Below are 17,163 nucleotides of genomic sequence, written 5' to 3'. Positions count from 1 at the left end.
CCAAGCCTAAACCTTCTTTCTAATACATATGTCACCCCTAGGTTAGACCCTAAACAGCCCAGAGGACATGGTGCAGTGTATTTAAAACGCTAGACATGTACTGTGAAGTTGTGTGTGTCCTGGTAGTGAAAAGCTCTTACATTTATTTTTCACTACTGCAAAGCCTACCTCTCCCATAGGATAAAATTGGCCAGCCTTAATACATTAAATAAATACTAACTTTCAATTGGGAGCAAGTAGGAATGTCAAGTTTGGAGTCTAATGAATTGGCATTTAAAACCCTCTTTAATTGTAAAGTCGGATTTTAAGTCTCAATTCTGAAAATGCCACTTTTAAAAAGTTGACATTTTCTTGTCCTAACCATTTGGTGCCTTGCAACCTGTTTCCTGGATCACATGACTAGATGTAGCTGGCAGTTGGTCTTTGTATATTGCTCCGAGACAGTGAAGCAAAGGAACATAAGTCATCTCTGACTTGATGAGGGGGAGCAGCTGTCACCTACCACACTTGCACATCACAAAGGCTCTGCGTTCATACACTCACAAAGGGTTTCACAGTAGTCTATTGTGACACCAAACAGGCTGTTGCCATGGAGGGAGGCATGAAATTCAAAAGACCTCTGGGGGGTGGACACCCCCGGAATATTCTCCTACTAAACAGTGGATATCAGATATAAATATTGGACCCTCAGACCCAATTTGTTAGTAAAACTCTGGACCTGTGGAAGACTCAGATGGACTGCTGTGCTGCTCTGCCAGAAAGACTGCTACTCTATTGCCTTGTTGCCTGAAAGGAGGACTGCACCTCTATCTTGAACCCAGGACCATCAGAGTGACTCCAAGGGCTGGTTGGTTGGCCTGCTGATCAGAGCCTCAGGGACTGAAAAGGCTCCAACCACCTGAAACACCACACCTGGACTCTCTCTGCTGGAAGTCCTACCCCCCAAGTGGTACCACCCTAGTCCTGGACCCTTTGAAGTGGTCCTGAAGGTGCTCTGCCAGGTCAGCTGTGGTCCAGTGAGCAGAACAGACGCAGCACGATGCTTCTCTTTGCAGCTTCATTACAAACTTTGCAGGATCACGTATCCCCCTGACTACAATCCTCGCTTTGCAGCCTTGCAGCTCCTCAGAACCGCTGCTGCAAGACACAACCGCGACACAGGATCTTCCAACCTTCTGCAAGCCAGGATTTAAGGTACTTTGTTTAGTGGGTCTAACTGGGTCGCTGTATCCATCTTGCGCTCCATAGTGGTCAGCCTGAACTTGTGACACTGTCCTGGTCCGGCGTGATCAAATAACCACAGTTGGCGCATTGTGCTTCTAGGCAAAATTTTTACTTAAATATTTGACATTTCATATCCCCGATTTTACTGACAGGGGCGCTGTCAGGACACTTGGGGAGGAACTTTTGCACACCTACCTGTTCCCTGCTATTCCCGCTGCTCGTCTTGGTCTCCCTCCCGCCGCTGCAGCTCTACATCTTGCGGCCGCTGTGCGGAGGGAAACTACATATCCCAGGCTCCTTTGCGGCGGAAGCCACCACTGCCATTTCCGCGCCGGGAGGCACTTTAAACGGAGGACAGCCCCGGTGCAGCAGGAGCTGTCAGGACACTCGTGGGGGAACTTTTGCACACCTACCTGTTCCCGGTTATTCCCGCTGCTCGTCTTGGTCTCCCTCCCACCGCCGCAGCTCTACATCTTGCGGCCGCTGAGCGGAGGGAGACTACATCTCCCAGGCTCCTTTGCGGCGGAAGCCGCCACCGCCATTTCCGCGCCCGGAGGCGCTTTAAACGGAGGACAGCTCCCGGTGAAGCCCGGGCAAAGGGCGGGCCATGTGTGGCCATCCGGGGCCAGACGAGGCCGGGCTGGACCACCCCCCTTAATTCTCAACATCGTGGACTTGGACTCATACATAAATAGCTAAGTGACATTGAAAGTTATTTCACTATTCCCCCTTAGCATCTGTGAATGTGGGAGAAGTACTCTATCTTGGCTCCCATACATTGCACATGTTCGGTTGTAATACTGTACTGTTGTTTTGCTGCTGTTATCCCACTGGCATTTTCTTTAAATCCCCGTGGTGAATTATAAAGGCGCTTAACGTAGGAAAGGGGAGAAAAGCTGTGCCAGGTAGCATTCGAGGCACAATCACTGGAACCTTGGACCAGTTCATAACGAGAGCTGCAGTTGTCATAGAACGCCAAATATCGTTAACGGAAAAAAGATAATCATAAGAACCATTTTTTCTAAAAGATCTTCACTGGGCACGATTAAAGAAGCCGTAACACCTGAGCAGCCGTCAGTGTATCAATCTAATGGTGATAATTGGTCGGACGCCAGCACAGAGTCAGCTGGTGCTGATGAGTCCGTTGTTTGTACTTCAGTAAATTATACTAGGGATAGTACTGCAATTTTTGGAAACAGGCAGGGAGAGATGAGTACCCATACCACACCCAGTACTTTCCTTGATCAAAGATCTAAAAAAGAGAAAGATCACCCACAGCCACCATCTCTTCTCCCCTCTCTTCTCCCCGCCCTCAGATTTCCGTACTCCGACTACTTCCTCTTTTCCTACTTGCCACTCTGGCCTTCGTCTCGCTCTGAGACGGTTGAGCCCTGTTGGGCTGTTTATTACAGTTGGGCTAGTTGCCTGCCACCTACCTCCCATGCATAGCGGGCATATGCTTGCGTGTGATGAGCTTCTGGATTACTCCCCCATAAGCCACGCGGCCGGGGGGGAGGGAGAGAGGGAGAGAGGGAGAAAGGGAGAGATGGAGAGAGGGAGAGAGAGAGGGAGAGAGAGAGAGAGAGAGAGAGAGAGAGAGAGAGAGAGAGAGAGAGAGAGAGAGAGAGAGAGAGAGAGAGAGAGAGAGAGAGAGAGAGAGTTGTAGGCATGACGCTGTGTTAAGGCTCTGAGCCGGCTCCAGTTGACACGCAAACACAAGAACTATTGCAAACGCGGCCGGCCTCAGCAGGAGGTTGTAGGCTTAACGCTGTGTTCCAGAAAATAAATATGGCCTGTTTGGGCCTGAACAAAAAAAAAGAGAAAGATATAGATATTGATGTACTAAATAAGTCTGGGAAAAGAAAGCGTGGGCGAGATGCACAAAAGGGTAGAGCCCCAAAAGTTATTAAAACCACTAAGACTAGTAATTCAGAGGGGAAAATGGGTAAGCCCACTCAAATGTCAGTTAACAACGTGTCCCCAAATAAAGATCAAGGCAAAGGAATATTTGAGCTCCCACAATGCCCCCCAATGGTAACTAAAATTCCTGATGGCCTTCTGGGACATATTGAACATCTAATGAAGTCACTGATGCTACCCCTATTTGAAAGAATAAAATTAAACTAGAAATAACTGTTACGGCCAACCTAAACACTTTTTGGGAAAGCATTTGGTACCATAACGGACTCGGATTGTATAACACAAGAAAGTATAGCCCCAGAACTTAACGGTACTCTAATCGGTACCCCACACGGAAAACAAGTCTGAATGGGCAACTAAAACACATTGATAAAGGGGGTATCACTAAGGCAAAAAAGACAATACAATCTAGTGGGGAGGGAGCAGAAGCTTCTGGAAGGATTGCTAGAAGGGAGCAGGCTACCCCAAAATTAGTTCGAAATGTAATCAATAAAGGGAAAGAGGATTCAGGCCCAGAGTGTGGAAAAAAGAGGCACCCATGTATTGATTTACCCCCAGACTCTGCCCCACACGAACAAGTTACTTACCTTCGGTAACGCTTTTTCTGGTAGATACAGTATCTGCCTGTGGATTCCTCACCTTGTGAATATCTCCTTGCGTCAGCAACATTCGGATATTCTTTTGTAGCTTCGCGGCGACGTCATAGAGGCACGGCATCGCGCGCGACTCCGCTGACGTCACCGACACCATATTAGGCCCACGCTGGCGTGATGACATCAGTTCCCTTTTTTCCGCGTCGTCGACGCTAACAGTTTTCTAAGGATTGTCCGTAGCTATTGCTGTAACCTTGTTACTTTGTTATAATTGTGCTACATTGTCTTCTCTCTCGACATGTCTTCGAAGAAGACCGGGTTTAAAGCTTGTGGGGAATGTGGCAAAACCATGTCCATTACGGATCCACATGAATGCTGCGTATGGTGTCTAAGCTCCGACCATGACGTCGAAGACTGCCAGTCTTGTAAGAAGATGATACCTAAGGCCCTCCGGGAGAGAGAAACCAAGCTTCTAGTGGCGAAACTTAAAGGCAGAAAAGAGAAGAAAAGTTCGAGGTCGCGAACTCGGCGTTCGAGGTCAAGGTCTCATTTGAGGTCGCGCTCGGACTCTTCCTCGGCCCATGATTCGAGATCTTCAAAAAAGAAACAAGAAGAGAACCCATGAGTCCCGGCATCACTCGAGGAAGGACTCTGGTTCAAAGCCGAAGTCACAGATGAAGCTGGTTGAGAAGGTCGTGGTGTCTTCAGCTTCGAAGAGCAGGACGCTGAGGGTGAAGTGTCGCATGCCAATTCGCCAGGTTCACCGAGGCAGATAACGAATCCATCTCCGGTTCCTTCCCATCCTTCAGGTCGAGAGGATGAAGGTGAGGAGGAGGTGGTTGGTGAGGGAGAGGCTCCGTTGCCCGAGTGTCCGTCGACTCCGGTGCACCAGCCCGAAGAGGAGTTCGACGTCGTATCGACTCCGCGCCCTCAAGAGAAGCCCGGGGGTTCGTACCCAGCCTTCCCGGCTCCAGGTCAGGATCAGACGCAGTTCCTGAATGCAATGTTCGGGATATACTCCAGGGCTATGTACCCCACTGGGGCTCCTGCTGGTCCCACGGGTCCGATGGCGTTTAGTCTGGGTGTTCCCCAGTCCTATGCTCCTGCGCCCTTTATGCCGGCTCCAGGGCCGCATTGGCATTTTCCAAAGCCGGCAAGGCCTTGGACTGGATGGTAGGGCAAAAGGAGGTCAGTGTACCTACGTGTCTAACTTGTTAAGGTGCTGCAAGATTGAGATGGTTGTTAACAACCAATATTACCATATAATTAGGATTGTGGTCGAAAAAGATCTACATTTGGTCGTTGTAAATTTTTACAACAATGTGCTTGTGGCTGCCCTTGAACAAACGTTCTTAAGCCTGGGTAAAGACATTAGAAGCCAGATGGAAGGGAGGGTAAAATCAGTTTGTGTAATCTGGGGAGAAGATTTTAATTGTCCCCTTTGTAAACATGGGGAAAAGGGCACTTGTGGCTTAATGCTAGATAAGGCGACTAACCTAAGCCACTTTGAGCACACTGCCTGCGGGAATTATTTAAATGAGATTATTTTCTCTTGTGAACTGGACTTCGCAAATAAAATTGGTAAGAGCGAGGTCCCGTTCCGCCCGACGTTTAATGGCAGAGGTGCAAATTCCACCATAGACTTTGTATTGATGTCATTGCGATATGGTGGGGAGGTGCTAGAATTTAAAACTCTTGATAATATCTAGAGCGATCATTTCCCCCTAAGCCTGGAGATTGCCCAACTAGGCAAAGTCCCCCCTAAAATAAGTGCCCCAAATAAGGAAGTTCGGGACATAGTTCTCAATCGGCAGAACAGATACACCCTTAAATGGAATAAAATAGTACCCGAAGACCTTTTGAATAAAGTGATTAAAGCATTACATTTTAATTTTCTAGCATGTCTTGAGGACAATGCAGATGATTTGGTTATCCTGTCCAATTTTAAAATTAGAACTAAAAATATAAAAAATGCCCTGTAGGTAGAGACTAAAAATTTCAAGGTTAAACAATCGAGCTGGTTTGATACAGCTTGTACTAAGACTTGCTCCAAGCTGAAGCGCGCCTTGAATGCTCCGATTCGCGACACAGATCTTGTGAAAAAGCTAAGAAAGGAGTACAAGAAAAATCTTACACTAAGGAAAGACACTGTAAAAAAGGAAGCATGGGATGCCTTGTGTGAGGCATCGCAGAATAAGGATTCTGCTGCTTTTTGGAAAGTGGTAAATGCTCCCTTTTTTGCAGACAATACAAAGGCTAGGCTCGAGATAACTATCTCTGAAGCTGAATGGGTCAAACACTACGAAGAACTTTATAGTGTTAAAACTAATCATGATCCAGCCCTTAACGAAGACACCGAGAGGCATGAGCTGGCACAGAGTAGGGTTAAGCTAGAATTAGGAATTGCAATGAGTGAAGTAAACTTGAGTATAAGAGATAGTAATGGAGGTAAAGCGCCAGGCCCCAATGGCGTTCCAGTTGACTTTTATAAAAGCAACATGGATCTTTGGTGCCCGTTGCTTACGCAACTTTTTAATGCATCCTGTTCCTATGGGCTATTATACTCATGGTGCGAGTAAATAATAGTTCCTATTTTTAAAAAGGGCGATAGATCGAGCTGCCACTGTTACCGCCCCATTTCGCTTTTGGACTCTACCATCAAAATCTTGGGCAGGGTAATTTTAAATAGACTGCAATTAAGGGCCGATGAACGGTCCGTAATAAGCGACAATCAATATGGTTTTAGGAAGGGGCTAGGTACCATTGACCAATGTCTTAATCTGCATCTTTTATTAGAAAAGTATGCAAAAGTAAAGGGTGGTCGAGTGTTTTTAACATTCGTTGACTTAACGTCAGCTTTTGACTGTGTCACCCATTCTAAGCTATGGTTGGTCCTTCGGAACCTAGGAGTGGAGGTAGACATTATTAATTTTATCAAGGAACTTTACATGGGGGCTACAGCACGGGTCAGGTACAGAACGAGCGGAGAATGTACTGATCGATTCTCTATATCAAGAGGAGTGCGGCAAGGCTGCGTCCTCGCTGCGTTTCTGTTCACAATCTATATCAATGGTCTTGAGAAAACCTTTTTGAAGGAATGCAGGGACATGCCTCTTGCTGGGAGAAGTTCTGTCCCTGCGCTCCTATATGTTGACGATGCAGTTTTATAGGCCAGGACACCGTTGGCCATGCAAACGGTGGTCAATTCTTTCACAGCTTTCATGACCTACTTAGACTTAAAGATTAACTGCACCAAGACCTTTAGTATGACATATGGCCCTAGAAAGTTTAAGAAGGATAAAAACATTTAGCAGAATGATGGGCAAAAAACCTGTAAGGGAGCTTTTAACTGTATAAAGAGCTACCTGCGTGGCAGTGGCTATATACGGTTCAGGGGTATGGGGTTATGTTAACACAAAAACGCTACAAGTAGTAGAGAATAACTTCTTAAAATCCCTATTAGCAGTACCATATAGCGTATCAACCTATGTTAGTCACGCTGAGTTACCATATATAGAGGATATTATAAAGGTTTCCCCAGTACTATTGTAGCATTGGATTTGGTCAACTGAGGAATGTGTGTTCAATCGCTCTATCTTAAAGGATGTTATGGGTCTTCAGAATGTTGGGAGGGTAGCATGGTTAACCTATGTAAGAACTTTCCTTATTAAGATAGGGCATAGGGAATATTATGAGGATCCCCCATCTGTGTGTGAAATATAAAGGAAATTACTCAAAGACATATGTATGAGTCATCTGTGCGACTCAAGACGTAAATCAGAAATGGTAAAGAAAACTGTAGTCGCACATCAACTGATCATGATTTCCGATCACATGCAACCATACATTAAGTTAAAGATGAGCGATTTTGAAAGGTTTTTACTGACTCGTTTTAGACTAAATCTTTTACACCATTCCCTTAGCTTCCCTGTAGTGAATATCTGGATTAAGCAATTGATCAAATGTCCTTGCGACGACTCCTCAGAGCAGTCAGATATACATATCCTTTTTTTCTGTAAATTTTATACTAGTCCAAGGAAACAATTGATTGTGCCCCTGTTAAAAATCATGGAATGTACCCAGTGTCGCCCTGCATTTTTATTATTGCAAAAATTGGATAACATTTTAACTATTGCACACTTGTCTGCATTTTTTAAATCTGTTTTTAGATTTCGGAAGACAATTATTTAAATGAATTAATTTAGATGGGTTATTTTATGTCTTTGTTATGATCTATGTATGAATATTTGTTTTATGATGAATTTTATGCTCTTATCTGATAACCGAATAAAGTAAAACTTGACTACTGATTGGATTAGATTTTACTCAATTTTTCTAAATTGGTGTGGAATTTTTCTTGGATTGTGCTTTCACTTTATTACTGTTTGAAGTGCAGCAAAAATATTTTACTTATTGCCTCCAAGTGAAGCCTGACTGCTTTGTGCCAAGCTATCAGAGGATTGAGCCCAGGTTAATTTGTGGTTTACTTGTGTCTCACACTGACAGATTGTGTTTGCTGATCGGGTAGGGTTTCACTCCCTCAACTAGGAACCCAACTTCCAACAGAAACATAACAATAAAACACACTTTACAGAAACATGAGAATTGTGGTGAAAGCAAACCATGGAGATGTGACCAACTTGTGCAAAGGGTATTAATGTTCCAAAATAAGAAGTATTTCCATTCCTTGAGCCATAGCTGTTTATGGAAGTCACACACGTGACACTGACAGTTGTTCAGTCAAATAATAGGTGTGTGTTTCTAAGATAAGACAAGCATGAGGTGCAGCTCAGCACTGGAACCAGAAAAGCCTAGAAACACCGATTTTTTTTTTTTTTTATTGTAGACAGAACAAGACTCCTCTCATTTTCCACACAAATGGGATGTCCAAATTGGCACTAATTGGAATATGAAGATCAAAGTTACATGTTCATGTAAAACAAATAGTTCAAGAATCACTTCAAAAATGCACAGCTAAATTAAAATGCTCTACCTGAACTTGTTTTTAGACTGATTCCACTGGAGCCAGTATCTCACATTTGTGAGCAAGGATAAATATGAAATGATATTATTAAATGTTAAGAGAAACATTTCATGACACCACAAGTGAGAAGCAGCAAACATTCACATTCTTGCAAAAACATTTTGCAAGTACCATGTATTTGTGAAAATTACATAGCTGGTGGTTGGTAGAGGCTTTTGGTGAGTGCAGATTTCTACAAGGTGAGAACATACACAAATTGAACAGTCATTAGGAAGAACAATGTTATTTGTACTGTGACTCTGTTATTCTTTAGGTCCACTGGCTAGTTCCCATTATCAGCTTAGTGGTGCCAGGCTTCCTGTGGAAGGCTGAAAAGATTTCTTTAATACCTGATAATTCAGAGTCCTGATCAACTTTATGCTCAGAAACAACACAGAGTATCACCCCCTCCCCACCCCCAAGTCCAGGATCTAGTGGCTACTACGCATATCTTGCTGGTTATACACACAAAAAATCCTCATTGACCGCGCAGGTAAGTGAGTTGATGTTCTTCACTGATGCCCAGTAGTAGAACCTCAGCCATTTGCTCCTGTACTGTGGTATGGTAGTGCATTCCCTAAGTTCTAGTTGTATAAAGATTAGTTTATCTGGAACCATGCACTCCAAATGAGCGATAGACAGGAATGGTGCACTCTGCATCATGCAGTGGTCATGGAGTCTTTCATGCTGTGGAGGCAAATGTGGTATTTCTGAAGCAGTTGGATCACTTCTGATAACAAGACTTAGTGAGGACTAGTCAGGCCTTAGGATGTCTAAATATCCTGAGCTGCTCCTGATCTTCTGAAAGGCCCTCCGGATCAGGTGTGGCAGAAGAAAGGCATATAAGAGTGTGCCTAAATAGTCCAACATTAGGCAACAATGCAAATTCCTCATCCACTTCCAAAGGCCTATTGCCAATCAGCAGAGATGTGGGGAATAGGTGCCTCATTGCTGTTGGGACTGGAATGTCCCCTGCATGGTGTACAGTTGTGTTCCCATACCTTGAGTACCCAATTGCAAGCATCTGGCATCTTGGTTTTAACCTTAGCCTCTCACTAATTTAGCTTGTGTGTGGTTTGACCTAGGACTTTCCCTTGACAAGTGTGGTCTGGTCCTGTCCTGTAACCTGGAGGGGCGCACCAAGCGTGCCCTCATTTGTCGGACAGTGGACAACCACCAGTGTCATGAGCAAAGCATGTACAGAGGTGTTGGCAGCGTAACTTGTTTGGGAATACACATTTGTGCCCAGACATTTTGGTCTGTGTCAGTGGAGTGGAGTACTACTGGCTTATGCCATGCACCAACCCAAATCCTAGTTCATTTTAAGCACTTAGTTCATTTTAAGCACTTTACTCCTCCCAGGCCCCCTAACCATCGCTGGGGCTATTCTAGACTGTTACAGGTTGCCTTTCTAAAGAGCTTTCACACCTACGGTTATAGTGTGTTTTATAGATTCTTTTCATTTTATGTGCATGTACGTGGCCATGCACTGAGTGTATAAGTGGGCAAGAGTACTAGAGGCCAAAGGTTTTTATTTTAGAAGACCTTGCCCTGTTTTTGTGCACAAGATTGAGATAAGGTGGTTTTCACAGATAGTGGAAGTGTATTGCTGACCTTTCTGAAGCTGGAGGGAGGAAATCTAGACACTTAAATCAGTAAAAAGACGACTTGACTAATTGAGAAATTTAATTAAGTCTTTTTGTGTGGAGAGGGGCTGCTGATTAGCGTTCCTGAGTACTTCCATTTGGTATATGGTGGGGTTGAAGGGTGGGTCTACAGTCTGTTGTCCAGTGTAAGAAGGGTCTTTTAGGTGAGGCCAACCTTATGTCTCTTTCCTGATCACTGCACAGAAAGGTCTGTTGATAACCAGGTGAAGAAAGCTCCATTACAGGTTGCCAAACTAGAGACTTCTGCTGTGAGGATCTTTACTCTACACCATGTCTATGTTTGGAGAACAGCCTAGAGAGAACTGATGAAAAGAAAACTGACCAAACAATTTCTTAAAAGTGACAGATTCCATATCCCATTTCTACTTAGACTGTATTAAAGTGGGAGTTACCGTTCCACTTCCAGTTTCAAATTCTTTTGTACCAAGAAAGGGAGTGTTCTGCTGTGCAACCAGAGCTGGTATCTACCTGACATCAACTTTCCCAGAGGCGAGGTTATATCAGCTAGAATCTTGGCTTGCTGGAATGAGTGGATCTTCTGACCTGAAGCGACTACCGAAGCGGCCCTTGCTGCTCTGTTCCAAAGATTGTGTCTAGGGTGGGGTTATGCTGCTGTATCGACGATGCCAAGGCTGATCGTGACCTTTAACCTAACACACCACTGAAATTGGTTCATCAACCAGAGAACTGCATCATCGTCGGAGTTCTGAATGCCTGCAAAGACTAGGGGCTGGGGCTTCCAGCGTGTATGCCACAGGTCTTGCAACTCCTCTTAGAAAAGGGATGTGTGCTGTGTGTCCGTTAGCCAGTCTTATAGGACGAAACAGCCACTCCTTTGGTGAGAAAAGTAACATGGACAGTTTTAAAATAACTGAGCGTACAAACTCATTTAGCCTATTGTAAGTAATATGAAGTTTACATGTCTATTAGAGCAATTTTCTTAAGCAAAGTATGGCATGGGCTTAGACAATCTGTTATTGGACAACCTGGTGACTGTTGAGTGCTGAGTTTACACACTCCACGCTATCTACCCAGAGAAGCCTGTGACGGTTTGTCATCATTACCAATGACAGACAAGTGCTTAAAGGATTCTACTTGGCCCAGTTTGCAGAATCATGGTGGGATGGAGCCCGGAACACAGAGACAAACAATCCCAGCCCCAAGGTTGAATCCCAGTGACCCCAGTATGCCCCATGGTTCCCGAACGGGGTCTGAGCTATTATCGAAGTGGATCATCACAGGTCTAGTTTTCAGGGCAATACCTTGATGTCCAAAAGTTTAACAAAGAACTGATCTGACTTGTGCCACAAGTACAGTTCCCCGCACCATCCCTTGTCTCCATACACTCTGAAGAGTGTTATGTTGCCCAGAGGGACATTGTCGACATTGCTAAGTTAGCATGAGCCATGATGCTGCTTTTGCGCACTTTACTACATGACTTTGTTTTTGCAAGACTCTGTTTGTGCCTTTCACATGAGAACTGTCTGCTTTTCGCGTTCTCTGCTAAGTTCCCGGAGTTTCATCTGAACATGCTGTGCAGGGTCGATAAACAATGCCCCTTGTTATTCTGTTCTGGTCAGTCCCTAGCACCTAGACATAACATGCTAAACACAGCTGCAATGCTAGAGACTCGAGCTTTGAGATTACGGGGTTGCATGTAGTTTTAACTCACTTGGAGAGAGACTTTCCATGGAGAAGAGCTACGCAGTTCCTATGATTTAAACCTTACATACAGGCTTTAAGGTATGGGGTCTGCTGTCAAAGCCCAGAGATGATCTTTTATATAAATAAACTTCTTCCAGCCAAGCGGAGGGTGGTTAGGCCTTATAGTCCTATTTCCACTGGGTTTATATAATGACTTCCCCCTATGTACTCTATGGAATTGTAACAATGCTAAGTGTTTTGAGTTTATGCATTTTGCAGCTGGTAGTGGCTCGTATACTGTACTGTAGAGCACAATAGTTAGAATAAATATTTTGAACTTTTTCAGTGACTCTACCAATTCTTATTGTGGACAAGTATGAGTGAGCGAGCGAAAGGGTATGTCTTGCTACTGCGATTCCTGAGAGAGTCGGGAGTGTTGTGTTCTGGGTTGTCTAATCATTTGTAGCTTCGTGATTTTGTCAGAGAATGAATGAGACACTATAGATAATCAGTTTGGGGATTTTGGGTACTAAGGTGATAGGTTAGTACACCTCTATATACTGAGATCCTGTTTTCCTGCGCATAGTTCTGTGTAGGTGCAGAATCCCCGCAACAAGAGTTAGCATTGACAACGAGCTGAAGATAGGGGGAAGTCATCATATGTTGTGAGCATGTGCCAAACTCTGCAAAAATGGAACTAGGGCAGACATGACTAGAATGGGCTTGGACTAGTCACAAAGCTACTGATCCAAAAAGTCTGTCACATGGATCTGCGGAGAATCCATGTGGAGCTTAGCACAGTTACCACCTGGATGCCTTTATTTCCAGAAGACTCTGCAACCATTACAAGGGTGTTCATCTGTATTAGTGCATATCTGCTCACAAGTATAATGTAATAAAATGTAGTTACGCACTCAAAATGTAGGTGAATAAAGGATTGCAAAAAAGCACAAAAGTATTTGCATACACAGTGATATGCTGTGATATATAAAGTAAGAATTTGTATCTAACTAAAACATGCTTGCGACGGTGGTGAGCGTAACTGCCTTTTGTGCACCAAAGCTAAAGATGTGAAAACATTGATTCTTCAGAACACGTCAAAAGTACAATAATTCAAATAATATTGAAAGAAGAATTTGAAATTGGGCAAAATGCAAAATGAAGGGAGCAGCATTACTGTTTTTTATAATAATAGCTTAAAGATAAAATCCTGTAGGTCTCAATCACTGGCGAGAAATCACTAAAGATATTTAGAATTGAAGGAAGCATTGAAGAAATTAAGGTATGCCACATGCTATCCACAATTATTATGATTAACAATAACAGTAAAGTGTACTTGACTTTCTATAATGTCCCACATGATTGTAGAGAATAGAGAGAAAGGAAAAGAGTGAGAAAATGGACGATTCAATTTTGGTGTGGAGTCAGTAAAATGGCATTGTACCTAATCCTATTTAGTCCGACGGCTAATTTAAGTTTAGATAGGACATTTAAGCTTGACATCTTTCTGTATATCCCCAGTTACAGATGTATGGAATGTGGCTGATGAACAAAAGCTGGATTAGCTGTTTTCACTGGATAAAAATATCTAGGAACTGAAAGATGAACTGTTTAACGTCGGGTCTATAATTAACAGACAAGGTCTTTAATAATTTTTTTATATCTAGTATTTTCTTGGGACTGAGGAGAGAACCAAACTGTGTTGCATCATAAAAATTAGGAAACACTTCATTATACAGGTAAATTAGTTCTGGAAAAATGCATATGGTACAATGAGGGTTATGAGCACAAAGACATCCCAAGACAGGATATACTTAATGTATTTATTTTATTAAAACTGTGTGTATTGCATAACAGATGCACAATTTACAAAGCTCCAATCAAAAAGCAAATACGTCCTTTACTATAATAATTCTTCTGTGGAGATCAGAGAGACGCCAACGGATGGTGGCATGGTACATGTGTGGAAAAAACTGCTTAGGAGTTTAGGATTAATAAAATACCATAAAACTACGGGAGAAGTTCAGAACAATCATGCAGAGCAAATTATGTATGTGAACAGGATTTTGATAATTAGTCCCCCAAATCCACCTACTTTGTAGATACCACCACCAAGATCATGTACACAGCGCACAACTCCATTCTTTATAAATGGGATTTCAAATGAAAATCAAACCACAAGGACAAGATGGAGCAGTGCATTGTGTCCTTCTACAACATGCACTACTGTCCTTTTATAGTTCAGGATGGAAAACCGTAATACAAAACCATAACTTACTTGCTGGACCGTGGGACCACCATTTCAGAAAGTGTTTCATATTGTTTAACCCATTCAGGATATGTTTGCCTGGGGAAATAAAATGTTACACCTACAATAGCCATCAACAACAATTAAAATGTTTCACAATTTTTAATGTAACATTTTTATAACAAGACAAATACACAGAATCAGATCAGCATAGCAGTTCATTTATTTGGAGTCAAATGAGTTTCATCTGGATTCAGATGCAATTATCTTTCACAAAAAGGAGGTGCCATTATGGAAATGCAACTGCTGCCCTGGAAGTGAACCAAAGGTAGAGTTTCCCCAGCAGTAAGTGACCTAGAGCTAGAATCACAGAGAGTGGTTTAGAAAGTCGGACATTTGATCCCCTAGGACTACTCCTAAATTGGTGAAAACTTCCAAATTTATTGGAATCATTAAAGAATTTCAGGATTACAACTGGGCAGCTGTTACATTCACAGTTACCCAGAAGGGCTCACATGCATTAACATTCACACATGTGAATATTTAGCTAGTCTACAATTTTGCATAAGTAAAATTATTGCACACGTGCATTTGCTTAGTTAAAACTTTTTGTTATGCTACAAGGGAAATATTGTCTTCTAAGGAGTAAATCCCATCTACTCCTCTGCCAATTTTGGGAATGCTCTCTCCAATTTTACACTATGAAAAAAACATCTTCTGCTGTTCGTCACAGGCCTGATATGGTCTGTTTCCCGGGAGAGAAACTACTTGCTAAAGGTTTATGATATATACCCCAAGTGGCACGTTTGTTGGTGTTGACCACACTGGCAGATGTCCCTATCCAAAAACTGTGACAATCCACCCATGAGAAGATTTAATTAAACTTTTACCCCTAGATGCATCAACGTTGTCATTTGCGATTCCTTATTTGCGAAAAATAAGGAATCGCAAATAAGGAATCGCAAATGGCAATGCATCATTAATTTCGCTATTTTATTGAGATTCGGTAAAAATCGCAATTTTTACCGAATTCCAATAAAATTGCGAGTTCCAAATAGCGAATCCGCAATTCCCATTCATTCCTATGGGCTGAAATGCCCATAGGAATGAATGGGAATTGCGAATTCGCAATTTCAAATCGGAATGCATCAAAGCCTTTCAAGGGTGGAGAGGGGGGTCCAAAGGACCCCCCCCTGCACCCATGAAATGCACTTTTACATGTGAGTTACATACACACATGTCCTAAGGACATGTGTGCCTGTAATGTACACGTTTAAAAAATGCATTTTTATGCGTTTTTAAACATTTTTGCAAATTACCACGAAGTTCAACTTCGTGGTAATTTGCATTTGCAATTTGTAAAATCGCAAATGTTTTGAGGATGATGCATTGCTTTTAAGGAATCGCAAATTTGCGATACCTTAAAAGCAATCGCATTTTTGGAACTCGCAAAAAATAGCGATTTTCAAAAAATGCTTCATGCATCCCAGTAACCAATTTAGGAAGTGCAAAAGGCCGATTTTTGCGAATCGCACCGTTTGCACTTCCTAAAAAGGTTGATGCATCTGGGCAATAGTATTGTATTCTCGCATCATTTTAAATGTCAGTACATCTACTTATGAAGACCAAATCTGATCTTTTTTTATCACAAACCTGGTTTTGTCATAGGAAACGCTGCTTTGTGCACATTTAGGTCGCAATGCAATGAAAAATTAGCTTTGGAAATCAGGTACCGAATCAAGGTGCATCTCAGGATCACAACACAGTCCACTTGTTTACCTTGAAACTCCTAGAAGCTTATCTAATTAGCAAAAGCTCCACAAGCTACACAATAAGATACAAGAACAAATTTAAGACTGATTGCATGCTTCATCTGTGATTAACGTTTGGAGAGAAAGATGAAAGCAAACATGTCAGTAAGGAACAATGATATTTTATCATTCTCGCTTTCAGATAAATAGAGTCAATGCAGTGGTCTGGAATAGGTTCCAACCATCACTCTGTTAAGGGTGAAACGTTCCTAGCAAGGAACTGTACCATTCTCCTTCCAATTTCGTAAGTGCCATACCCTGTATATTTCTTGCATAGATGACTCTCATTCTGAGTCTGGCAAGTAGATGATTTTGTTCAAAAGTGCAAAACATAACTCGTTTGGAGACTAGGTTCATTCTATAATAGTAAACCTTTTAACATGGGGTGATGGATTGTACTGAATAGTGACCGGCTAGACCCTGGTAATGGTCTGTGTGGAGCACAGTGTGTAAGAGTGCTTGTGCCACATTTTTTGCCATTTGTTTAGCTCGGGTGGGGTGGGCTAGGCATCTTCGCTAATTATTTGGTTTTGAAGTAATGTTATGGGGGTGTGGCATATTTACTGCTATACTGCAGTATTCATAGTTCCTTGGTTATTCAAAAACCAGGCACAAACAGGGCGTGGGCCTTTTCAGGGCTCGCTTACAAAGCACATGCGCTGTGCTGCGAGACATATTGCTTACAATTCAGTGGGCTTACCCACAGCATACCATTAGGTGTTTTCATTGTAACTAATTTGGAATTTTTTGATTGCTTGGCTCTGGAAGACTTTCCTTCCTTGTGTTAGCTCATCCCTGGAGCATGGACCAAGTACAAGTGCTCTTTCGCATCTTTGTTCTTCCTTGACTTTTGGAAACACACTATTATTAGGTAGAGCTATTTATAGCTCTGAACTATTATTGTTGAAACAAACTCTTCGACCAAGAGGATTCCAAGCCGGATTCCTCCCAATGCATGTTGTCTACTTAAGCTACCAGTACTACCACCACCATTACCACCACCAATACCACTACCACCAATACCACCACTACC

The 17,163-nt window shown here is 42.8% G+C and overlaps 1 protein-coding gene across 1 annotated transcript in view; it reads right to left on the bottom strand.

The window, feature by feature from the left end:
* The window catches only part of ATP6V1C1 (ATPase H+ transporting V1 subunit C1), a 484,611-nt gene that overhangs the window by 170,155 nt on the left and 297,293 nt on the right, over nucleotides 1-17,163 (bottom strand). The window contains exon 8 of the mRNA XM_086966092.1: nucleotides 14,350-14,418. Within this exon, the coding sequence (XP_086822218.1) occupies nucleotides 14,350-14,418 (69 nt within the window). The remainder of the gene's footprint in view (nucleotides 1-14,349; nucleotides 14,419-17,163) is intronic.

The sequence above is a fragment of the Lissotriton vulgaris genome, chromosome 4_1 (assembly GCF_964263255.1).
Source record: "Lissotriton vulgaris chromosome 4_1, aLisVul1.2, whole genome shotgun sequence".
In the NCBI taxonomy this organism is placed as follows: Eukaryota; Metazoa; Chordata; class Amphibia; order Caudata; family Salamandridae; genus Lissotriton; species Lissotriton vulgaris.
This window is presented reverse-complemented; position numbering and strand designations above follow the sequence as displayed.